Source organism: Hyla sarda, chromosome 5 (genome assembly GCF_029499605.1).
Source record: "Hyla sarda isolate aHylSar1 chromosome 5, aHylSar1.hap1, whole genome shotgun sequence".
NCBI classification, from domain to species: domain Eukaryota; kingdom Metazoa; phylum Chordata; class Amphibia; order Anura; family Hylidae; genus Hyla; species Hyla sarda.
The window spans coordinates 136,189,963-136,212,541 of NC_079193.1; the positions used below are offsets into that span (position 1 = coordinate 136,189,963).

Below are 22,579 nucleotides of genomic sequence, written 5' to 3' on the forward strand. Positions count from 1 at the left end.
GTGGATCTGCACAAGCTGGAGAAAGTACCTGGAGGGGAGCCACACAACCACAGAGCACCACCAGGCCAGCCGGGAAATTCTTGCCATCATCACCAAAAACAACAGGAGCCACATTGGGTCAGGAGGACACCCGTTGATGTCACAGATGCAATAAGATTGGGCACCTGAGTGCCACTTGCCCCAACAAGACAAATTCTCCACCGGCAGCTGGAGGACACACAGCCGTTCTTCTGGTGTCTGGAGCGGTGGAGAAAAGAGGGGATAACCTACAGAGTGTAACTGAGGGTGGCCGGGTGACAGTGGGTTTACGAGATTCAGGAGCCTCATTTGCGGCCTGAAGTGGTGGATACAGAGGACATCATCCCTGGAAGAACCATGGCTTTAAAAGGAATTAGAGGTGTGCAACCTGCTGTGCCCATGGCCCGTGTGTACCTGGATTGGGGTATAGACAAAGGATTGCGAGAGGTCTGGGTCTCTGAGGACATCCCTGTTAATGTTCTGATGGGGAATGATTTGGCTTGGATGCTCTCTCATTATGCTCTGGAGGACACTACCTGCACATCAGATGGGCTAGGAGAGAGCCCAGTTTGTTCTGAGGTACTGTGCAAGACTTTGGGAGACACTGTGAAATGTGATAACTGGGAGGGAGTGCAGGGGATTGATAAATGTTTACCTGTGACTGAACCAGTGATGTTTTCCAAAAGTGAAATGGAGTGTATTGTGAAATGTGATCACAATGAATTACCAATGCCAAAACCTAGTGGAGATGGGCTAGGGGGAGGGTTTGGTGGGCCCCTGGTGACATGTACGGATGAGGGACCAGCAGTGAGTGATATGTCCCAATCCTGTGAGTCTAAGAGGGCTGAGGAGGAGGAGGAGGCAAGAAGTGATGGACCTGTGTATGTTGCCTGTAACATTGTTATGTCTGGGACTGAGGGAGAAGAAGGTAAACCCCAGGGAGGCATACCAATGGTGGCAGTGGTAACACGTCAGCAGCGTGCCAGGGCTGCAGCTGTAAAAAGAAGGGAGGATGGTGATGAAAGGGGCAAGCTGTGTGACTTGCAAGCCAAAGCAGAGGAAGGTGGAGTAGTTTACTAGTTTACCCGAGGGAAATGTGCTCCCTGATGCCATGAGTTGGGGGGGGGCAATGAGCATTTCCCGGGAAGCTCTGCGCAGTGACCCTTCCCTAGGGCTGAGACAACATGCTGAAAAGCCAGGTGCTGACACAGATGGGCATCGGGTATATTGGGAAAACAATATCTTGTACTGGCAGTCCCTTTCCAAATGCATGTTAGGGCCCCAGGAGAAAGTTAGTAGGCAGTTAGTAGTTCCTAGGCAGTACAGGAAAGAGCTGCTGAGGTTAGCCCATGAGACCCCCCCCCTGGCAGGATATTTGGGAATGGCCAAGACAAAGTCCAGGTTGGCACACAATTTCTACTGACCAGGTGTACTGCTGTTGCATATTACTGTAGATCCTGTCATGTCTGCCAGAGGTTGGGTAAGTCTGGGGATGTGACTCGTGTTCCCCTAGTGCCCCTACCAGTCATATCTGTACCTTTTGAATGAGTGGCAGTGGATATTTCGGGGCCTCCAACTATATCCAGCAGCAAAGGGAAACATTTTATTCTTACTGTGGTGGATTATGTGCCCAGGTACCCTGAGGCTGTTGCCTTATCCTCCGTCCGTTCAGATAAGGTGGCAGATGCACTGATCAGTATATTCTGCAGGGTGGGGTTCCCCAGAGAAATGCTCAATGATCAGGGCACACAGTTCATGTCCAATCGAATGGAAAGGGTGCATTCACACCACATTGTGTACATACGGGTGCCGGATCCGGCATATTTTCCTGGGAATGCCAGACCTGTGGTGTCAAGAAGAGAAATAGATGGTTAATGCAGACAGATCTATCAGCCTGGAGAGGCAAGATCTCTCTGTCCCGACCTTAAGGAGGAGGTGTAAGGCCCAAGGCCTGATTATGGAATCATACATGATAGGGGCAGCGCTCCAGCCATTCATTCTGGCAGTGAGCACTCCCCCCTCCTTAACTTCCCTGCCTCCGGGACTTGCGGTGCGGGACGCACCCGTATGTGTGTCCTTGGCGTTACTAGGGGCAAAGCTCTGGCTGTGTTGTCCAGCCGTGAGCGTACCCCTTCTGGTTGTATTGTTGGCTCCAGGACTCGCTATGCGGAGCCCTCCCAGATGTGAGCCCCGGGCATGTCCTTACCTTCCTCTGTCCCCGGCCTTTCTTCTGTTTTGCCTCACAGGCGCGCACATACTTTCCTTAGGGCGCGCGCACGCTGGCGTTGCTAAATTTAAAGGGCCAGTGCGCCCTTAATTGGTACCCTGCTGGACAGACCCTATATTAGTCTGGCACCTCCCTAGTGTGGTGTTGGATCTTCGTGCCTTGTGTCTAAGAGAAAGCGTTACCTTTGGCCTGATAAAGGGCCTCCCTGGGGTTTACCTGGGAGTTCTCCTACTGTAGGAGCATTGTTTGACAACTTAAAGGGGTTATCCACCATAAGGTGATTTTAGTACGTACCTGGCAGGCAGTAACGGGCATGCTTAGGAAGGATCTGCGCTTGTCTTGGGGCTAAATGGCTATGTTGTGAGATTACCATAATACTGTGGCTAGCTTTTTGTGAACTTGTATTTCTTGTTTGACTTTTCTTTTTTTGACAGCAAAAATTAAATTTTCCTCCCTCCCACACATCGGCCACCCCACCCATTGAAACATAAATGAGCTGCATCCATTCAAATCAGTGGGGTTTTCAATCAGGGTGCCTACAGCTGTTGCAGATTGATCTCTCTCCCCTAGCTGGAGTCAGGCACTGTGGTCCCATCATAAAACAAATTATGATAAGGGATCAGGAAAGGGGGATGGCAGTTCCCTTAATCCCCCTTTGTGGGGTCAGATGAATTCCTTTTTCCCTCCTTAAAAGCCACTATAAAACTGAGATGTTGGACAAACCTTTGTTCAAGCCTGTGGCAAAAGCTGAAAAGACATCCTAAGATACAGCTGGACTCTCATTTACAAAGACTGCTATACCATTATGCTGTAAGGACTTTCCTTTTTGTTTTCTGAACTTGTCTTGCCGAACTATTTTATATTTTTTTGTACCTGTATGTCATTTGTTTATTTTATAGGAAGCCCTGTGATACCTTTTTTCAGATTAAATGTTTAATTAATCAGCTCTGGTCTTTGATCTCTAAATATAGGAGCTCACCTTTCTGAAGGAGGCTCTGGTGAAACATGTTTATCAAACAGTTAATTTGGTGACTTGCTGGGACTAGTAGTGGATACCCAGAGGCCTGGTGGATTTAACCCTTGTACCATCACACTCTCTCTAGCATCTTGGTTTGACCGATAGGGTGTGAACGTGACACCTCCCCTCTGAAGTAAGTTTATTTAAGTGCATTTAAAGGCGTTCTGTAGTGAAAAATAACTTTGGATAGGGGATAAGTTATAGATCATGGGAGTCCGACTGCTGGGACCCCCATGATATCCTGAATGGGGCCCCAGCAGTCTGCTGGAAGGGGGTAAGCCGACCCCCACATGGAGCGGCTTCCTGCGCGGGTCAGAACAGCTACTTCCAGCTGGCAGCCGGAGATCGCAGGGGGTGTCAGCGGCCAGACCCCCTGCAATCTATGACTTATCCCCTATCCTTTGGATAGGGGATAAATTATTATTCACTGCCCTACTCATTTAAGGGAGATAGTAAAGGAGACAGATACTGTGGTCATGCATGCTCTCCAATATTTTTCTGTTATTCTTTTTTGTATCCACAAGATAGGGAATAAGTGTCTGTTGACGTGATGTCTGACTACTCGAACCCCCAAGATCTCCAGAAGGGTGCCTCGGAGTGGGGTCAACATACCCCCTCCATTTTCTATGGGAGTGCTGAAGACAACTGAGTGCTGTACAATGACTACATATAAGGAATTGTGAAAGAATAAAAGGTTACACTAAAGCAGCACGTAAGAGCACAATAAGGCCCATAATAATATATAAACATGTGTGCCTATATTTTGATCCTGTCACCATCAAGGGCCAAGAGTAGAAAATGTAAGTGGTAATTTTGAGCCATACATAACATACATATGGTATGTGTAATGCATGACACCAGTGGAAAAATTAAACTCGGTAATATGAAGTTCTCCTCCAATTATAAAGTGTATAGTTTAAAACTGCTCCACAAAGGTGATATTATTAATATTGAAAATATGTCACAATGATATATGATACAATGATAGAACGTACATAAATGACTGAGTGAATTGAACAAATTTATAACAAACAGAAGAATCACAGACTGAAATGTTACCTTGTTTGCTGCTCCAGGCATAGAGCTCTTTAATACCTAGCTCATTCAGTGATCGGGACATGTCTAGCTCTTCTCTGCTGATTGCATCTCTTAATAGAGTCACATTCTCATGGTTAAGTTCGCATTTCTCGCACACAGCTGGAAGGATGTTCCGCAAGGGCACAGCAGGATTGACTCTCACAACAGCTTTCTGCGTACCAAGGAAATTGACAACAAGCCGAACAGTTTTCTGAGGAAGACAAAAATGACAGGCCAAACCATTGGAATTTGTCTTGTTTGCCAGTTCTTAGCTACCGTGCAGTGTAATGGAACGAAAAATTGGCTTCTTAGTTCATCTGATCCATCTCACACAGATCCAGTGACTCATTAGCATTTACCTTTGAAAAGGGGGTGGACCAGGTGACTTGTAAAAGGAGCTGACTTACTCAGCATGCCAAGGCAATGTGCTCAGCAAACAGCTGAAAAGTACAATCACACCTGAATGTTTTTTTTACATATGCTATACTTGACACACTGACAAAGGGTTTAGAAAGACAATTCACCTGCATGGAAGTGAGGCCTGACAAGATAAATGGTTGACTGATTCTGAATACAAATGGCACAGCATAATACGGAAGGCAACTCTTGAAGCATTCTTGAATTTTATGTCTACAACTATTTAGACCATTGTTTTCTAACCAGAATGCCTGGTTAGAAAACAATCCCAATAGCATCTAAATGTTGTATATTACAGGTAAGTAGTTGTTACTTTAAACAGTTTATACATTATATATATATATATATATATATATATATATATATATATATGTATATATAGACACAATGTATTAAAAATAAAGAATAAACCTTCCCCAATCCACCACAGTTGCTGTTCCACTGAAATAGAATCTCTGGCAGGATTGGGCAGGTGAGTATGGTTTATTTTTTATTTTTAAACTAAAAAACTAGAAAGCAATGCTTGATATATAATTAAGCATTACATATTAATAGTTATGGACACCTTTTAAAAGCAAGTTTTATTAGTGTTTTGTACTCATTATGGTCCAAAAAAAAAATTCTGGGTGTTTATTAATAATTTTGCTTAGTTTAACATCTACACTCTGCACAGCTTAGTGTGTGTCTGTCTGTCTGTCTATTCTTGTACACAGCCTATGCTCATATAAAAAAAAATTACTTGTATAAAATATCATAAAATAACAAACACCACCCAAACTTCTTGTAAAAAAAGCCATTTTGTTTGTTTAAAAAAACACAGACAACAAAAATAAAAGTTGGAAAATAGATATTGCTAACAAAATGAAAAGAATTGAAGGTGCATGGTCAATTATTGCTAATTTATTTTGTGTGATACTATCTTCTGTACTGGAAAATAGTACTAACACATTATTTATGCCTTTCATCAAAGATCACTCATCTCTAGAACAGAAAATGTCATTGATGCCATGTCCATTACACAATTTAGGGATTTGGGAAGATGAAATAGCACAATATACTTCAAGATACAGGTTCACAAAAATAATAAGTTGGAGTAAATGAGCACTATAAAGCTTCATGTTTGCAAGTGGTAATGCCCAATTCTCAGTGTTCCAAAAGCAAATCATATAAGTCAATATCAAACGACTCTAGCAAAAATGTAACTATTGTACATAAATGTATAATGATAGGTCCTGCAACTTTGTTTATTTTGTTTTTCTGCTTGCTGTCAAATGGAATCATTGTTGTTCCCTACCGGGGTTAGAAAACAAAGCTTCAGCTTTGGTCCATATTACACATGTGTGAAAAGGCCTAAAGCCACATGGCAGTATTTAGGTCAGAATTTTACATTAGTATTTGAACACCAAAACCAGCAGCAGGACCAAAACACAGAAGAGGTACAAATCTAAGAGTACATTCACACGTATATAATCCGCTGCAGAAAACAGAAATTCTGCTTGAAGATTTTCCACTGCGGAATTCTACAAGCGGAAAATCCACAGCATATTTGCTACAGACATGGGTCTGTAGCAAATATGCTTTGGATTTTCCGCTTGCAGTAAGTCAATGGGTAGCAACATAACCTGCTTGCGGATTTTCCACAAAACTAATATGGATTTTCTGTGTTTGTTCCATTCCTGCTTATTTTGCTTAACCCCTTAAGGACAAAGCCCATTCTGACCTAAAGGACCAGGGCGTTTTTTGCAAATCGTCCCTGTGTCACATTATGCAATAATAACTCTGGGATGCTTTTACCTATCATTCTGATTCTGAGACTGTTGTTTCATACGCTACTTTATGTTAGTGGTAAATTTTTGTCGATACTTGCATAATTTCTTTTTTGAAAAATACCAAAAATTTTGAAAAATTTGAACATTTAGCATTTTTTTTACTTTGAAACTCTCTGCTGGTAAGGAAAATTGACATGCCAAATAAATTATATATTGATTCACATATACAATATGCCTACTTTATGTTGGCATCATAAAATAGACATGTTTTTACTTTTTGAAGACATTAGAGGGCTTCAAAGTTTCCAATTTTTTGTTAAAATTTCAAAATTCAGAAAGTTGGTTAACCTTTTAGGTGTTTCACAGGAATAGAAGAGAAAACTCAAAATCTAAATTTTTTGCACTAACATGTTCTTGTAGCTCAATTTTTTTCCATTGTGCTCTGTGGGTGCACTAGTGGAAAGGAGAGACAATAGGCTTTTGGAGAGCAAATTTTGCTGAAATGGTTTTTGCGGGGCATGTCACATTTAGGAAGCCCCCATGGTGCCAGAACAGCAAAAAAAAAAAAAAAAAAAAAAAAAAACACCCCTCAAGGAATGGAACAAGGGGTACAGTGAGCCTTAACACCCCACAGGTCCTTGATGAACTTTGGTTAAAGTGGGACATGGAAATGAAATATTGTATTGTATTTTTTTCACTAAAATGCTGGTGTTACCCCAAATTTTTCATTTTCACAAGGGGTAATAGGAGAAAAAGCCCCCCAAAATTTGTATAATTGGAATTTATAATTTGAAATATCCCATATGTGGACATAAAGTGCTCTGCAGACGCACAAAATGGCTCAGAAGAGAAGGAGCACCATTGGGCTTTTGGAGAGAGAATTTGGCTGTAATTGAAGTCGGGGTCATGTGCGTTTACAATGCAACCATGGTGCCAGAACTGCAGAATCCCCAACATATGCTATTATTATGGAAACTACACCCCTCGATGAAGGGAACAAGGGGTACAGTCAGTATTTACACCTCACAGGTGTTTGGAACAATGGGCCATAAAAATTAAAACTTTTATTTTTTTCACTCAAATGCTGGTGTTACTCCAAATTTTTCACAAGAAGAAAATACCCCCCCCCCCCCCAGAAAAAAAAAATTTTGAAGACCAATTTCTCCCAAGTAAGGAAATACCACATATGTGGTATGCTCTGCATGTGCACAACAGGGCTCAGGATTGAGAGAGAACCAAGCACATTTGAGGCCTAAGGTGGTGATTTGCACTGCAAAAGCAGAGGTTCTGACAAAAATTAAATAAAAAAAAAACTGGCAAGTCACCTCAATTTTGAAACTACACCCCTAAAGGAACGTAACAAGGGGTACAGTGAGTATTCACACCTTTGAGGTGTTTGGGACAGTGGGTTGTAAAATGAATAATTAGAATTTTTTTACACTAAAATGCTGGTGTTACACCAAAGTTTTCATTTTCACAAGGGGTAATAGAAGAAATTGGGTTACAAATTTTGGAGGGCTTTTTCTCCTGAGAATGGAAATACATCCACATATGGGGTAACGTGCTGTGTGGGCGCACAACAGGGCTCAAGAGTCATAGAGCTATGTTCGCATTTGAGGCCTAAGACATATCAGTAGCTGACAGTTACATACATTCAGAGGAGTATAAAAAAATGGAACACCTACATGTGACAACATTACAGAAAGTACACTCCCCTAGGAAAGGTGTATGGGGTGAAGTGGACATTTGGAACAGATGGGTGTTCCCTAAATGTATTTTCCAGAAATGGATGAAGTGTAGTTTGGGAAAAATGAACATTGCAATTTTCCTACTGATTTGCCAATTATGTACCCAAAATAATGACACAGAGCATTGCCAATGGAAAAAATGTGCTCTATTATGCTCTGATTCATCATTCTGGGAATGTTTTGTTTGTGGTCGTCCCTAACCAGTTGCCTGCAAATGAGCACACTGCTCAGGTGGGGAGAGAGCACTGCACATTTGAGGCAACTTGAAAACTCCTGACATAAGTCACTCAGTGACCCCTGACTCCTTTTTTTTTTAATACTGCAAGAGGTCTTATCAGGGTTATTATGTGAAGGTTTTTTTTGTTTGTTTGTTTTTTGAGGTTTAACATTTGGAAGACAATGTACTGTGGACAGGTGCATTGGGATAAAATTATGGGAAATTAAAATAGGGTCTTTGGATTATAAATGTAGTACTCCATGAAAGTGTGGTACTCCCTGAAGCAATCTGTAATGCAGAGGCCTGGATGATCGGGGATGTATCCCACTGTGGTGGTGTCCTTCATTATCCCTCTCCTGCGACACACTCTGCATTTTTCTGGGACCGTCCTCTCTTTTTTAGAGTGGGGGATCTCACCTAGAAAGTCTTGGCCTGGGACCATCCAGGTGCCTATGATTCGAGCGGTACTCTGGCCTGTTCTTTCCCGGTCTCCAAAGATCAGGGCCTTGAAGACTTCTTCTTGAAACTGAAGGAATGTCATTGTGTTGCCAGTGTACTGGGACAGTACAAACCTCTTTGATTCTTTTGCACAGTCCCACAAGCGACTGTGGATCTAGTGGCAAGGGATTTGAAAAGTGGGATACTGGTATAAAAGTTATCCACGTAAAGGTGTTAACCTTTATCCAGCAGTGGGTGCAAAAGATCCCACACAAGTTACCTGCTAACTCCAAGGATGGGGGACATTCTGGGGGTTTAATACGGGAATCCCGTTCCTCGTAAATTCTAAACTTGTAAATGTACCCTGAGGTACTCTCATAGAGTTTATAGAGTTTTACGCCATAACTCGCCCGCTTAGTAGGGATATATTGGCGGAAGATGAGTCTCATCAATAGAGACCTCCCTTTGGGGTACGTAGGCCTCCAAAAATTCGGCCCCCAAGTGATCGATGACCGGCATTTCTGTATGGCCTCAAAACATCCCTGTGTCATGGCCAAACTTTAGAGTGGGGTCTGGTAGTGGACATCCCCACTCCAGTATTGCTTGAAACTGGTTTTTTTTGACTAGGTCCACGTGCAGCACGAGGCCCCAAAATGTCCTTATCTCCGCTGCACTGACAAGGGTCCATCCATTGGGTCAAGCCAAAAGGGATTCCGGGTGCTGGGAGACAAACTGTTGTGAGAACAGATTGACAAAGTCATAATAAAAAAAAAGAAAAACCTGAAAAAGTCCATTTCAGTGCATTGCCAACAAACTCAGGAATCATGGGCTGATAGTTATCTGGGCCATTCCAGACAAGATTACCGGTAGGGTCACAGGTAAACTTGTGTGGGGTTGGACAACTAGTACAGGCACCAGCGTCGCTCGTACTAACATGGGGCACTGAGTGACTTGTGGCCTCGCTGGGCGAAGGGCTCATCATCACTAGGTAATGAGGAGAACGAGGAAGACAACAGGACAATGAGGTCTTCCTCGTCCTCACTTGCAGATTCAGTGTCGGAGAGCATCACAGCATATCCCTCCTCCACCGAAAATACCGGCAGGCAGTTTTCTTTTTTCTTCGGGGGATTGTGTGTATGTGCACTAATTAACGGTAAAATAAAAATGTCTGCCCCACCCAAAAAAGTAGGGCCAGGGTCTCAGGGATAAAGGTGGTATCGATCCTCGGACGCCTACCTTGGGGCTAGCTGCCAAATTTTTTTTTTTACCTCCTTTTTCTCCTACCTTACCTAATCTGTACTAAAAAGTGCCGGATGGCAAGCACAGTGCCCAGATGGCTACGGATGACACAAGGGGGTCTTCTCCACACAGACACATGGGGGTGTCTCAGGACCACCATAGGCTTTGCCACGGGATGCCTGCTAAACGATTTCATCAGATATCCCATTCCGATCACGATTTCATCAGGTATCTCGTTCCGGTGACTGGAAAACGGGGACGTACAGGTACACCCATGGTCCATAAGTACCAGGATGCAAGGGCGTACCTGTACGCCTTTCGTCCTGGGGTGGGGTTAAATTAGTGATATGAAATACTGATTAAAATACTATATTTTAAAGGAGCCTAAGTCCGGGTTCACACTATAGAATTTCCCACTGGAATTCTTCTCAGAAATTTCGGTCGGAAATTCCGCTGCATAAAGCTTAACATGCAAGTGAAAGGGTTTCCGTGAACCTACAGAGTTTCCAACAGAAAATTCTGATCAAAAAATGTTACCAGGACATTAAACCTGCTCAATGTTCTGGCGGAATCGGCTCCCCAGACATTGCCATCTACACTGCTCAAAAAATTTCTCAGTTCCTGGCTGATGTTTGGTCACTTTTGAATGCTGGCAGTGCTTTCACTCTAGTGGTAGCATGAGACAGAGTCTACAACCCACACAAGTGGCTCAGGTAGTGCAGCTCATCCAGGATGGCCCATCAATGCGAGCTGTGGCAAGAAGGTTTGCTGTGTCTGTCAGCCTAGTGTCCAGAGCATGGAGGCACTACCAGGAGACAGTCTAGTAAATCAGTAGGCCGTAGGATGGCAACAACCCAGCAGCAGGACCACTACCTCTGCCTTTGTGCAAGGAGGAGCACTGCCAGAGCACTGCAAAATTACCTCCAGCAGGCCACAAATGTGCATGTGTCCACTCAAACGGTCAGAAACAGACTCCATGAGGGTGATGTGAGAGCCCAATGTCCACAGGTTGTGCTTACAGCCAAACACCGTGCAGGATGTTTGGCATTTGCCAGAGAACACCAAAATTGGCAAATTCGCCACAGGCGCCCTGTGCTCTTCACAGATGAAAGCAGGTTCACACTGAGCACATGTGACAGACGTGACAGAGTCTCGAGATGCCGTGGAGAATATTCTGCTGCCTGCAACATCCTCCAGCATGACCGGTTGGGCGGTGGTTCAGTAATGGTGTGGGGTGGCATTTCTTTGGGGGACCGCACAGCCCTCCATGTGCTTGCCAGAGGTAGCCTGAGTGCCATTAGGTACCGAGATGAGATCCTCAGACCCCTTGTGAGACCATATGCTGGTGTGGTTGGCCCTGGGTTCCTCCTAATGCAAGACAATGCTAGCCTGAGTGCCATTAGGTACCGAGATGAGATCCTCAGACCCCTTGTGAGATCATATGCTGGTGTGGTTGGCCCTGGGTTCCTCCTAATGCAAGACAATGCTAGACCTCATGTGGCTGGAGTGTGTCAGCAGTTCCTGCAAGAGGAAGGCATTGATGCTATGGACTGGCCCGGCCATTCCCCAGACCTGAATCCGATTGAGCATATCTGGGACATCATGTCTTGCTCCATCCACTGCCACGTTGCACCACAGACTGTCCAGGAGTTGGCGGATGCTATAGTCCAGGTCTGAGAGGACATCCCTCAGGAGACCATCTGCCACCTCATCAGGAGCATGCACAGGCATTGTAGGGAGGTCATACGGGCACCTGGAGGCCACATACACTACTGAGCCTCATTTTGACTTGTTTTAAGGACATTACATCAAAGTTGGATCAGCCTGTAGTGTGGTTTTCCACTTTGATTTTGAGTGTGACTTCATATCCAGACCTCCAAGGGTTGATAAATTTAATTTCCATTGATCATTTTTGTGTGATTTTGTTGTCAGCACATTCAACTATGCAAAGACGAAAGTATTTAATACGATTAGTTAATTCATTCAGATCTAGGATGTATTATATTAGTGTTCCATTTATTTTTTTGAGCAGTGTATATGGTCACGATCAATTTATAAAAATGTATGCTCATTCTGGACTTAGAATTCCAATGACAAGTCTTAATAGTGATTGACATCCTTCCTTTATATGCATGCTTACACACTGCTAAGCTTAGAATGATCAAGAATGCAAAAAAAAAAAAAAATGTACAAACTATATTGAATCATTTCCCAGTAAATTATATGTAAATCTACTCAGACCATTGTGCTCTATAGTATGCTGCCCAAAGATCAGACTGTATGTTAAATGATTCAGTATTAATCAATGGATTGGTTTGTTAAGTAAAGTTACCATTCTGTCAGGTATAAAAAAAATAAAAAAAAACAACTACCGTATATACTCGAGTATAGGCCGAGTTTTTCAGCACGATTTTTCGTGCTGAAAACACCCCCCTCGGCTTATACTCGAGTGAACTCCCCCACCCGCAGTGGTCTTCAACCTGCGGACCTCCAGAGGTTTCAAAACTCCAACTCCCAGCAAGCCCGGGCAGCCATCGGCTGTCCGGGCTTGCTGGGAGTTGTAGTTTTGAAACCTCCGGAGGTCCGCAGGTTGAAGACCACTGCGGCCTTCAACATCATCCAGCCCCCTCTCACCCCCTTTAGTTCTGAGTACTCACCTCCGCTCGGCTCTGGTCCGGTCCTGCAGGGCTGTCCGGTAAGGAGGTGGTCCGGTGAGGAGGTGGTCCGGGCTGCTATCTTCACCGGGGAGGCCTCTTCTAAGCGCTTCGGGCCCGGCCTCAGAATAGTCACGTTGCCTTGACAACGACGCAGATACGTCGTTGTCAAGGCAACGGCTCTATTCCGGGCCGGAAGCGCGGAGAAGAGGCGCCCCCGGTGAAGATAGCAGCCCGGACCACCTCCTCACCGGACCACCTCCTTACCGGACAGCCCTGCAGGACCGGACCAGCGCCGAGCGGAGGTGAGTACTCAGAACTAAAGGGGGTGAGAGGGGGCTGGATGATGTTGAAGGCCACAGTGGTCTTCAACCTGCGGACCTCCGGAGGTTTCAAAACTACAACTCCCAGCAAGCCCGGACAGCCGATGGCTGCCCGGGCTTTCTGGGAGTTGTAGTTTTGAAACCTCTGGAGGTCCGCATGTTGAAGGCCGCAGTGGTCTTCAACCTGCGGACCTCCGGAGGTTTCAAAACTACAACTCCCAGCAAGCCCGGACAGCCGATGGCTGCCCGGGCTTGCTGGGAGTTGTAGTTTTGAAACCTCTGGAGGTCCGCATGTTGAAGGCCGCAGTGGTCTTCAACCTGCGGACCTCCGGAGGTTTCAAAACTACAACTCCCAGCAAGCCCGGACAGCCGATGGCTGCCCGGGCTTGCTGGGAGTTGTAGTTTTGAAACCTCTGGAGGTCCGCAGGTTGAAGACCACTGAGGGCGAATGATGAGAAGAGGATGATGAAGGGGGGGGGGGGGGGATGATGAAGGGGGGTGGGGATGATGAAGGGGGGGGGTGTGGGATGATTACAAGGGGATGATGAAGGGGGGATGTGTGGGATGATAAGGGGATGTGTGGGATGATGACAAGGGGATGATGAAGGGGGGATGTGTGGGATGATGACAAGGGGATGATGAAGGGGGGATGTGTGGGATAAGGGGATGTGTGGGATGATGACAAGGGGATGATGAAGGGGGGATGTGTGGGATAAGGGGATGTGTGGGATGATGACAAGGGGATGATGAAGGGGGGATGTGTGGGATGATGACAAGGGGATGATGAAGGGGGGATGTGTGGGATGATAAGGGGATGTGTGGGATGATGACAAGGGGATGATGAAGGGGGGATGTGTGGGATGATAAGGGGATGTGTGGGATGATGACAAGGGGATGATGAAGGGGGGATGTGTGGGATGATGACAAGGGGATGATGAGGATGTTAATGACGGGTCTGGATGATGACAGGGGGGGATGAGGTATTTCCCACCCTAGGCTTATACTCGAGTCAATAACTTTTCCTGGGATTTTGGGTTGAAATTAGGGGTCTCGGCTTATACTCGGGTCGGCTTATACTCGAGTATATACGGTACTTACCTTTCACCGCATTCCCAATGCCAGCAATGTTATGGCTCAGCCAGTCATTGCTGGGTGGCAGTCTTACGTATTAAGCCTGACCCTGGTCTTTATTGTGGTGTCGGAGCTTAATACGTCACATTGTCGGCCATTCATAGGCCGAGGCGTGACATTGCAGCAGAAAGCAACAGCTGAGCCGCAACATGCACAGGGAACCCAGAAAAGGAGAACACTGGGGACTGCAGCAGAACAATGGAGGCACTAAGGAAGCAGCGGAAGATAAGTAGACATTTGTTTATTAACCCCTTAAGGACCAAGCGTTTTTCTGTTTTTGCACTTTAGTTTTTTCCTCCTTACCTTTTAAAAATCATAACCCTTTAAATTTTGCACCTAAAAATCCATATGAGGGCTTATTTTTTGCGCCACCAATTCTACTTTGTAATGACATCAGTAATTTTACTGAAAAATCTACGTTGAAGCGAAAAAAAATCATTGTGCGACAAAATTGAAGAAAAAACACAATTTTGTAACTTTTGGGGGCTTCTGTTTCTATGCAGTACATTTTTCGGTAAAAATGACGCTTTATCTTTATTCTGTAGGTCCATACGATTAAAATGATACCCTACTTATATAGGTTTGATATTGTCATACTTTTGGAAAAAATCAAGACTACATGACTATTCTGCGTATGGGGTGGTATGAGGGCTCATTTTTTGCGCCGTGATCAAAAGTTTTAATCGCTACCATTTTTGTTTTGATCTGACTTTTGATCGCTTTTTATTACTTTTTTTATGGTATAAAAAGTGACCAAAAATACGCTATTTTGGACTTTGGAATTTTGTTGCGCGTACGTCATTGACTGTGCAGTTTAATTTATTATATATTTTTATAGTTCCGAGATTTAGGCACACGGCGATACCACATATGTTTATTTTTATTATGTTTATATATTTTTTATATGGAATTTGGGAAAAGGGGGGGTGATTTAAACTTTTAATAAGGAAGGGGTTAATGAGTGTGTTTTTAAACTTTTTTTTACACTTTTTGTCTTACACTTTTAGTCTCCTTAGGGGACATTTAGGAGGAATAATTTGATTCCTCCTACAGATCAATGTGGTTCTATAAAACCACATTCATCTGTGTGCTCCGCGCTCGATTGATAAAGCCTGGCCCTGCCAGGCTGTATCATTCGGAGCTCTGGAGCCAGCATTGAAGGAGAGGTAAGCCCTTCGCGATCATGCTGCGGGGGGGGAGATCCACCCCACTGGGCCACCAGGGATGGGATACAGGCACCTTTAGACGTCACTGTCAGCTTTGACAGCGGCGATCTAAAGGGTTAATAGCCGGCCGCGGCAATCGCCACATGTCGGCTATTAACGCCGGCCCCCAGCTACAGGAATCAGCTGGGGGCCGACCGGTATCACGCGTGCTCGAGTCGGGAGCCCGTGTCATACCCGGTTAACAGCCATTGGACGAGTATAGAAGTCCATGGTCGTTAACCAGTTAATACATGTCAGAATGGTAAATTTGCTTAAAGTGTACTACTTTAAGCTTAACCCCTTAAGGACGCAGGACGTATTCAAACGGCCCCTTTTCCGAGTCCTTAAGGACTCAGGACGTTTGAGTACGTCCTGTCAAATCCCGGCCCCCCGCCGCTAGCCGGAGGGGAGCCGGTGCCCGATGCCTGCTGAAATCGTTCAGCAGCCATCGCGGCATATCGCCCAGGGGGGTCATGATGACCCCGCATTTCGGCGATGGCCGCAGATCGCTGGACAATTCAGTCCAGCGATCTGCGGCAGATTCCGGGTCAATCGGGTCTCCAGTGACCCGGTGACCCAGAATTACAGGCTGTTCGTGGCCGTCTCTGGTGGCCCCAAACAGCCATAGCCAGCAGGGGTGAGGTGGCACTGGTGCCACCTCACGATCGCCCTGATTCGTCGGCCGGTTTCCCGGCCGACCAATCAGGGCGCCTGCTGCGGGTGTCACTCCCGCAACCCGCTCCGCCCCTCTTCCGGAGGACGTGAGCGGGTGCGGGAAGAAGACCCCGGGAGCTGGGGACCCCGATCCCCGGCGTCAATGTTGGGATCGGGGCCCAAGGAGAGGCGGCGGCGGGACTGACCTGTGCCCGGAGCAGCAGTAGGAGGTGAGTGACAACCTCCTGCTGTTGCTTAGCAACAGCTCCCAGCATGCAAAAAGGGCATGCTGGGAGCTGTAGTTATGCAACAGCAGGAGGCAGACCACCACAACTCCCAGCATTCCCTTATGGGCATGTTGGGACTTATAGTTTTGCAACAGCTGGAGGCACATTTTTTCTATGGAAAAGTGTACCTTCAGCTGTTGTATAACTACAACTCCCAGCTTGCACAAACAGCTAAAGTGCATGCTGGGAGTTGTAGTGGTGCATCTGATGGTTGCATAACTACAACTCCCAGCATGCCTGTTGGCTGTCGGTGACTGCTGAGAGTTGTAGTTTTGCAACAGCTGAAGGCACACTGAGTTAAGTAGCAAACCAGTGTGTCTCCAGCTGTTGCATAACTACAATCCCCAGCATCCCCAGCCAAGGTAGTATGCCTCCAGCTGTTGCATAACTACAAGACCCAGCATGCCCTTCCGCTGTCCGTACATGCTGGGGGTTGTAGCTTTTGCAACAGCTGAAGGCACACTGGTTGCAAAACACTGAGTTTGTTACCAAACTCGGTGTTTCAAAACCAGTGTGCCTCCAGCTGTTGCAAAACTACAACTCCCAGCATGCACTGATAGACCGTAATGCTGAGAGTTGTAGTTTTGCAACAGCTTGATGCCCCCCCCCCCCCCCCCCCCAATGTGAATGTACAGGGTACACTCACATGGGCGGAGGTTTACAGTATGTATCCGGCTGCAAGTTTGAGCTGCGGCAAATTTTCTGCCGCAGCTCAAACTGCCAGCGAGAAACTACTGTGAACCCCGCCCGTGTGACTGTACCCTAAAAACACTACACTACACTAACATACAATAAAATAAAAAGTAAAAAACTCTACATATACACATACCCCTACACAGCACCCCTCCCCTCCCCAATAAAAATGAAAAACGTCTGGTACGCCACGGTTTCCAAAACGGAGCCTCCAGCTGTTGCAAAACAACTACTCCCACTATTACCAGACAGCCACTGACTGTCCAGGCATGCTGGGAGTTCTACAACAGCTGGAGGCACCCTGTTTGGGAATCACTGGCGTAGAATACCCCTATGTCCACCCCTATGCAATCCCTAATTTAGGCCTCAAATGGGCATGGCGCTCTCACTTTGGAGCCCTGTCGTATTTCGAGGCAACAGTTTAGGGTCACATATGGGGTATCGCCGTACTCGGGAGAAATTGTGTTACAAATTTTGGGGGGTATTTTCTGCTTTTACCCTTTTTAAAAATGTAAAATTTTGGGGAAAAGAAGCATTTTAGGTTAAAAAAAAATTTTTTTTTTACATATGCAAAAACACTTGTGGGGTATTAAGGTTCACTTAACCCCTTGTTAAGTTCCCCGAGGGGGTCTAGTTTCCAAAATAGTATGCCATGTGTTTTTTTTTTTGCTGTTCTGGCACCATAGGGACTTCCTAAATGCAGCATGCCCCCAGAGAAAAATTTGCTTTCAAAAAGCCAAATGTGACTCCTTCTCTTCTGAGACCTGTAGTGCGCCAGCAGAGCACTTTTCACCCCCATATGGGGTGTTTTCTGAATCAGGAGAAATTGGGCTTCAAATTTTGGGGGGTATTTTCTGCTATTACCCTTTTTAAAAATGTAATTTTTTTGGGAAAACAAGCATTTTAGGAAAAAATATATATTTTTTTACATATGCAAAAGTCATGAAACCCCTGTGGGGTATAAAGGTTCTTTTTACCCCTTGTTACGTTCCCCGAGGGGTCTAGTTTGCAAAATAGTATGCCATGTGTTTTTTTTTTTTTTTTGCTGTTCTGGCACCATAGCGGCTTCCTAAATGCGGCATGCCCCCAGAGAAAAATTTGCTTTCAAAAAGCCAAATGTGACTCCTTCTATTCTGAGACCTGTAGTGCGCCAGCAGAGCACTTTTCACCCCCATATGGGGTGTTTTCTGAATCGGGAGAAATTGGGCTTCAAATTTTGGGGGGTATTTTCTGCAATTACCCTTTTTTAAAAATGTAAAACTTTTGGGAAACCAAGCATTTTAGGGACAATTTTTTTTTTTTTACATATGCAAAAGTCGTGAATCACCTGTGGGGTATTAAGGTTCACTTTACCCCTTGTTATGTTCTCCGAGGGGTCTAGTTTCCAAAATGGTATGCCATGTGTTTTTTTTTGCTGTTCTGGCACCATAGGGGCTTCCTAAAGGTGACATGCCCCCCAAAAACCATTTGTCGCTCCTTCCCTTCTGAGCCCTCTACTGCGCCCGACGAACACTTTACATAGACATATGAGGTATGTGCTTACTCGAGAAAAATTGGGTTTCAAATACAAGTAAAAATTTTCTCCTTTTTACCCCTTGCAAAAATTCTAAAATTGGGTCTACAAGAACATGCGAGTGTAAAAAATGAAGATTGTGAATCTTCTTCACTTTCCTGCTATTCCTGTGAAACACATTAAGGGTTAAAACGCTGACTGAATGTCATTTTGAATACTTTGGGGGTGCAGTTTTTATAATGGGTTAACTTGTGGGGTATTTCTAATATGAAGACCCTTCAAATCCACTTCAAACCTGAACTGGTCCCTGAAAAAAAGCGAGTTTCAAAATTTTATGAAAAAAGCGAGTTTCAAAATTTTATGAAAAATTGGAAAATTGCTGCTGAACTTTGAAGCCCTCTGGTGTCTTCCAAAAGTAAAAACATGTCAATTTTATGATGCAAACATAAAGTAGACATATTGTATATGTGAATAAAAAAAATTATTATTTGGAATATCCATTTTCCTTACAAGCAGAGAGCTTCAAAGTTAGAAAAATGCTAAATTTTCTAATTTTTCATAAAATTTTGGGATTTTTTACCAAGAAAGGATGCAAGTTACCACAAAATTTTACCACTATGTGAAAGTAGAATATGTCACGAAAAAACAATCTCAGAATCAGAATGATAACTAAAAGCATTCCAGAGTTATTAATGTTTAAAGTGACAGTGGTCAGAATTGCAAAAAATGTCCTTAAGGTGAAAAAGGGCTCAGTCCTTAAGGGGTTAAACCCTACAAACCTCTCTAATAAAAGTTAAGAATTTTTAAGGTTTAGTAGAAATCTAAGTTTATTGTAAAAAAGGGGATTATTTGTACTCACCATAAAATCTCTCGTAGCCTTCATTGGGGGACACCTATACTGATGGGTATATGCTCTTGCCCCTAGGAGGCGCTGACACTAGGAAAAAAAGTCGGCTCCTCCCTGGCAGGATATATTGGAAGTGAGGTAATCAGTTTTGTCACAAAGCAGTAGGAGAAGCCAACAAAGAAATATGTCTGAAGGACTCTAGAAAAAATTCCCGGAAAAAAAAAACAATAACCGGAAAGGAATATTCGGACAAAAATTAAGAAATAGGTGGGTGCAGTGTCCCCAATGAAGGCTACGAGAAAGAGATTTTATGGCGAGTAAAAAAAATCTCCTTTTCTGGGTCGTTCTTCATTGGGGGACACCTATACTGATGGGACGTAGCAAAGCAGTCCCATAGGGGGGGAAGAACAACCACTTGCGCAAGGGGATCAGTCCCAAGACTGAACCCACTCGTCCGCATGGAGATGGACTCGGACACCAAAGGAAGGGACCGCACTTTGCAGAGACTCTACACCTACGTCACATAGAGAGACAAGAAAAAGGTTGGCTAGGAAGCCAGATGGGCCATCCTTGAAGGAAGTAGGAAAACAACTTCAAGGAATACAGAACCAGACAGAGGGCCAGCCCAGCTGGAAAACAAAAATGGAAAAGGGCACAACAAGAGAGCCCCATTCAGAGCAGTGGACACCTGGACAGAAGGCGAGCACAGAAGGTGGAGACCAGAAAACCACTGAAAAAAAGAAAGACAGAAACAAGCTCAAGAGCGGCTTGGTACAGAAGATCAATGAACTGTACATCTGCAGACTCAAAACCCCCATCCAGGGGTCGCCACGAGCCCCGCAGGAAGTGTAATAGCTCGACTGGTGTAATCTGGACGACCGGAACGCCCTCCATCTTGAGAGAACATGGACCCCGATGAAGGAGACGAAAGGTAAAAACGGACAAAAAAAGGAGCGGAACGTCCAGAGAAGGGGCATCCTGGGACACTGGAACGATAGGCCCGGAAACTGGAGGTTTCTGGGTCACCTGAAAGACGTTCAAGGAAAAATAAATGACCAAAAAAGGAGCGGAAGACCCTGAAAAGGAGCATGCTGGAACACCGGAGGGGCCGACATGTGAAAAAGGAGGTTCCTGAGTCTCCTGGAAGACTTACACCTGAAGGGTAAGGAAACCCAACATCCACAAAATGCTCTGGGTGACAAACTTCCGTGTTGAGACAAGAAGTGCACACAGAGAGACCGCCCCACAAATGGGAATGCAGAGAAGTCTGGGCAGGATCGCTACACATGCCGAGACCTCAACCATCACTATGGCCATGACTCAGGAGGGCCGACCTAGAAAAGAAGGCACGCCACAGCGTCCCAGGATAGTGTCAAAGACCAGGAGACCAACTAGTCCTGGGCCTCAGCAGTCCAGCGGACCAGAGCAAACTGAAGCAACAACCAGGGCGGGAATGGAGGTGGAAACAAAAGGGAACCCGGCTGGGACCCCCAGGTTCTGAGCACAGGAAAGTTACTCCAGAAGACCGTGGTGTCAGTGTAGTGCAACTGACACCGTCAAGGGAAGAAGGAACACACCCTTCCAAGGAGAGTGTGCTGAGGGGGGAGGAGAGCAATGGCAGGACCCAAACAACAGATGGTGGCTAGACCGGCTGTCGCCGAGCCATACATGATTGAATAATCCCCCTACAGAGGAGAGTGCCACGGCTGCATGAACAGCAGTAGATAACCAAGAAACAGGAAGAGAGCAGGGCTGCAATAGTGGGCAGTAAGCACACAGGCCGACAGTGCAAAGCACCTCTGAATGCTTTCAGCGTAATACAAGGGCCCAGCCAGATACCCTACCTATATAGAGGGAAGAGAGAGATGGCTCCATCTCGGCAGTAGAAAGCGCCCAGCGAAATAATCGCTGGAGGGGAAAGCAGGGGTAGTCGGGATGAAACTCAGGCACTGACCATGCCAAACCCCCTGATTCCCATACCTCCATGGAAGGGAAATTGTCAAGTGTGCCAGGCACTGTAGAAGCAGGGGACTGCCACCCTACGACAACGGGAAAAAGTACTGGGCAGACATAACCCCCAGGAACTCTGAGAGAACATATTGAAGAGCCAAGTTGTGTCCCTAGAGAGATCGGAATCAAAGACGCTGGCCAGCAACCAACAGCGTTGAGAGGAATACCCCAACGGGGTGAAAACCTTGGGCCCGACGGAGCCAGTCTGGTTGTGTGTAAGGCAACAGAGCAGGCGCCTGAGCCACCCTGCACAGGAATCCAGGAACATACCTGGAGGCATAGGGGGAGTGCTGAATTGATGATGCCCCACTGGGCCCCATGCCAGAACAGAGGTGTTCAACCGTCGCAGATCTGTGGACACCAAACTACAGGAAGACCAGAGGCCCATCCCACCGACAGAAGGAAGGTGGGCACTACACGTGCAGAGGGACGCGGACATGGAGACCTCACGATAGTAGTGGGGTACCAAGACTGCAATTAGGAAAGAAACAGCAGACATCCAAGTCCGTCAGCATGAAAGACAAGCTCTGCACACAACGGTGTGTCCCAACCATGCCTCTTGCAGCCAATGTGGAACTCTTACAAAGGGGAACAGAGAGTGCTGCTGTTGCTGTGAAAGGCCATGGGACCTGTAGGAAATGTCCACATCCCATCTCCTAATGATGCCACACACCAGAACTGCTGCCACAGATGCCAGAGATGAAGGAGGTATGTGGGACAGGAAACAAGCAGACACAGTCTGATTGGTATAACAGGAGCAATGAACCCACAGAGACACACTGTGTGGAACTTCACATGGAAAGAAAGTCACCAGGCTGTGGGAGCAGCAGAAAAGGGGGAGGTGATCTGGTGGATTAGAAACCATGTAGACACAGTCTTGCTATATGGCATAGGGACCATGGCCACACCGGGTCCCCCATTCAGAGCCACACATTGAAAGCGGCCACCAGCCCTCAGCTCTGAGAGTGATTGGCAGGTAGAAAGGGACCTGGTAAACCAGTACCAGTAAACCAGGGACCAGTATGCGGTGCATTGTATAAGGCCCATGGAGCAACATGGGGTGACTCACTCGGAACTACACCTCGGCAGTGGGT

The 22,579-nt window shown here is 45.7% G+C and overlaps 1 protein-coding gene across 6 annotated transcripts in view; it reads right to left on the reverse strand.

Moving 5' to 3' along the window:
- The window catches only part of COBL (cordon-bleu WH2 repeat protein), a 612,569-nt gene that overhangs the window by 362,055 nt on the left and 227,935 nt on the right, over positions 1–22,579 (reverse strand). For all 6 annotated transcript variants that reach the window (XM_056520341.1, XM_056520342.1, XM_056520339.1 and 3 more), the window contains one exon: positions 4,323–4,551. In XM_056520341.1, the coding sequence (XP_056376316.1) occupies positions 4,323–4,551 (229 nt within the window). The remainder of the gene's footprint in view (positions 1–4,322; positions 4,552–22,579) is intronic.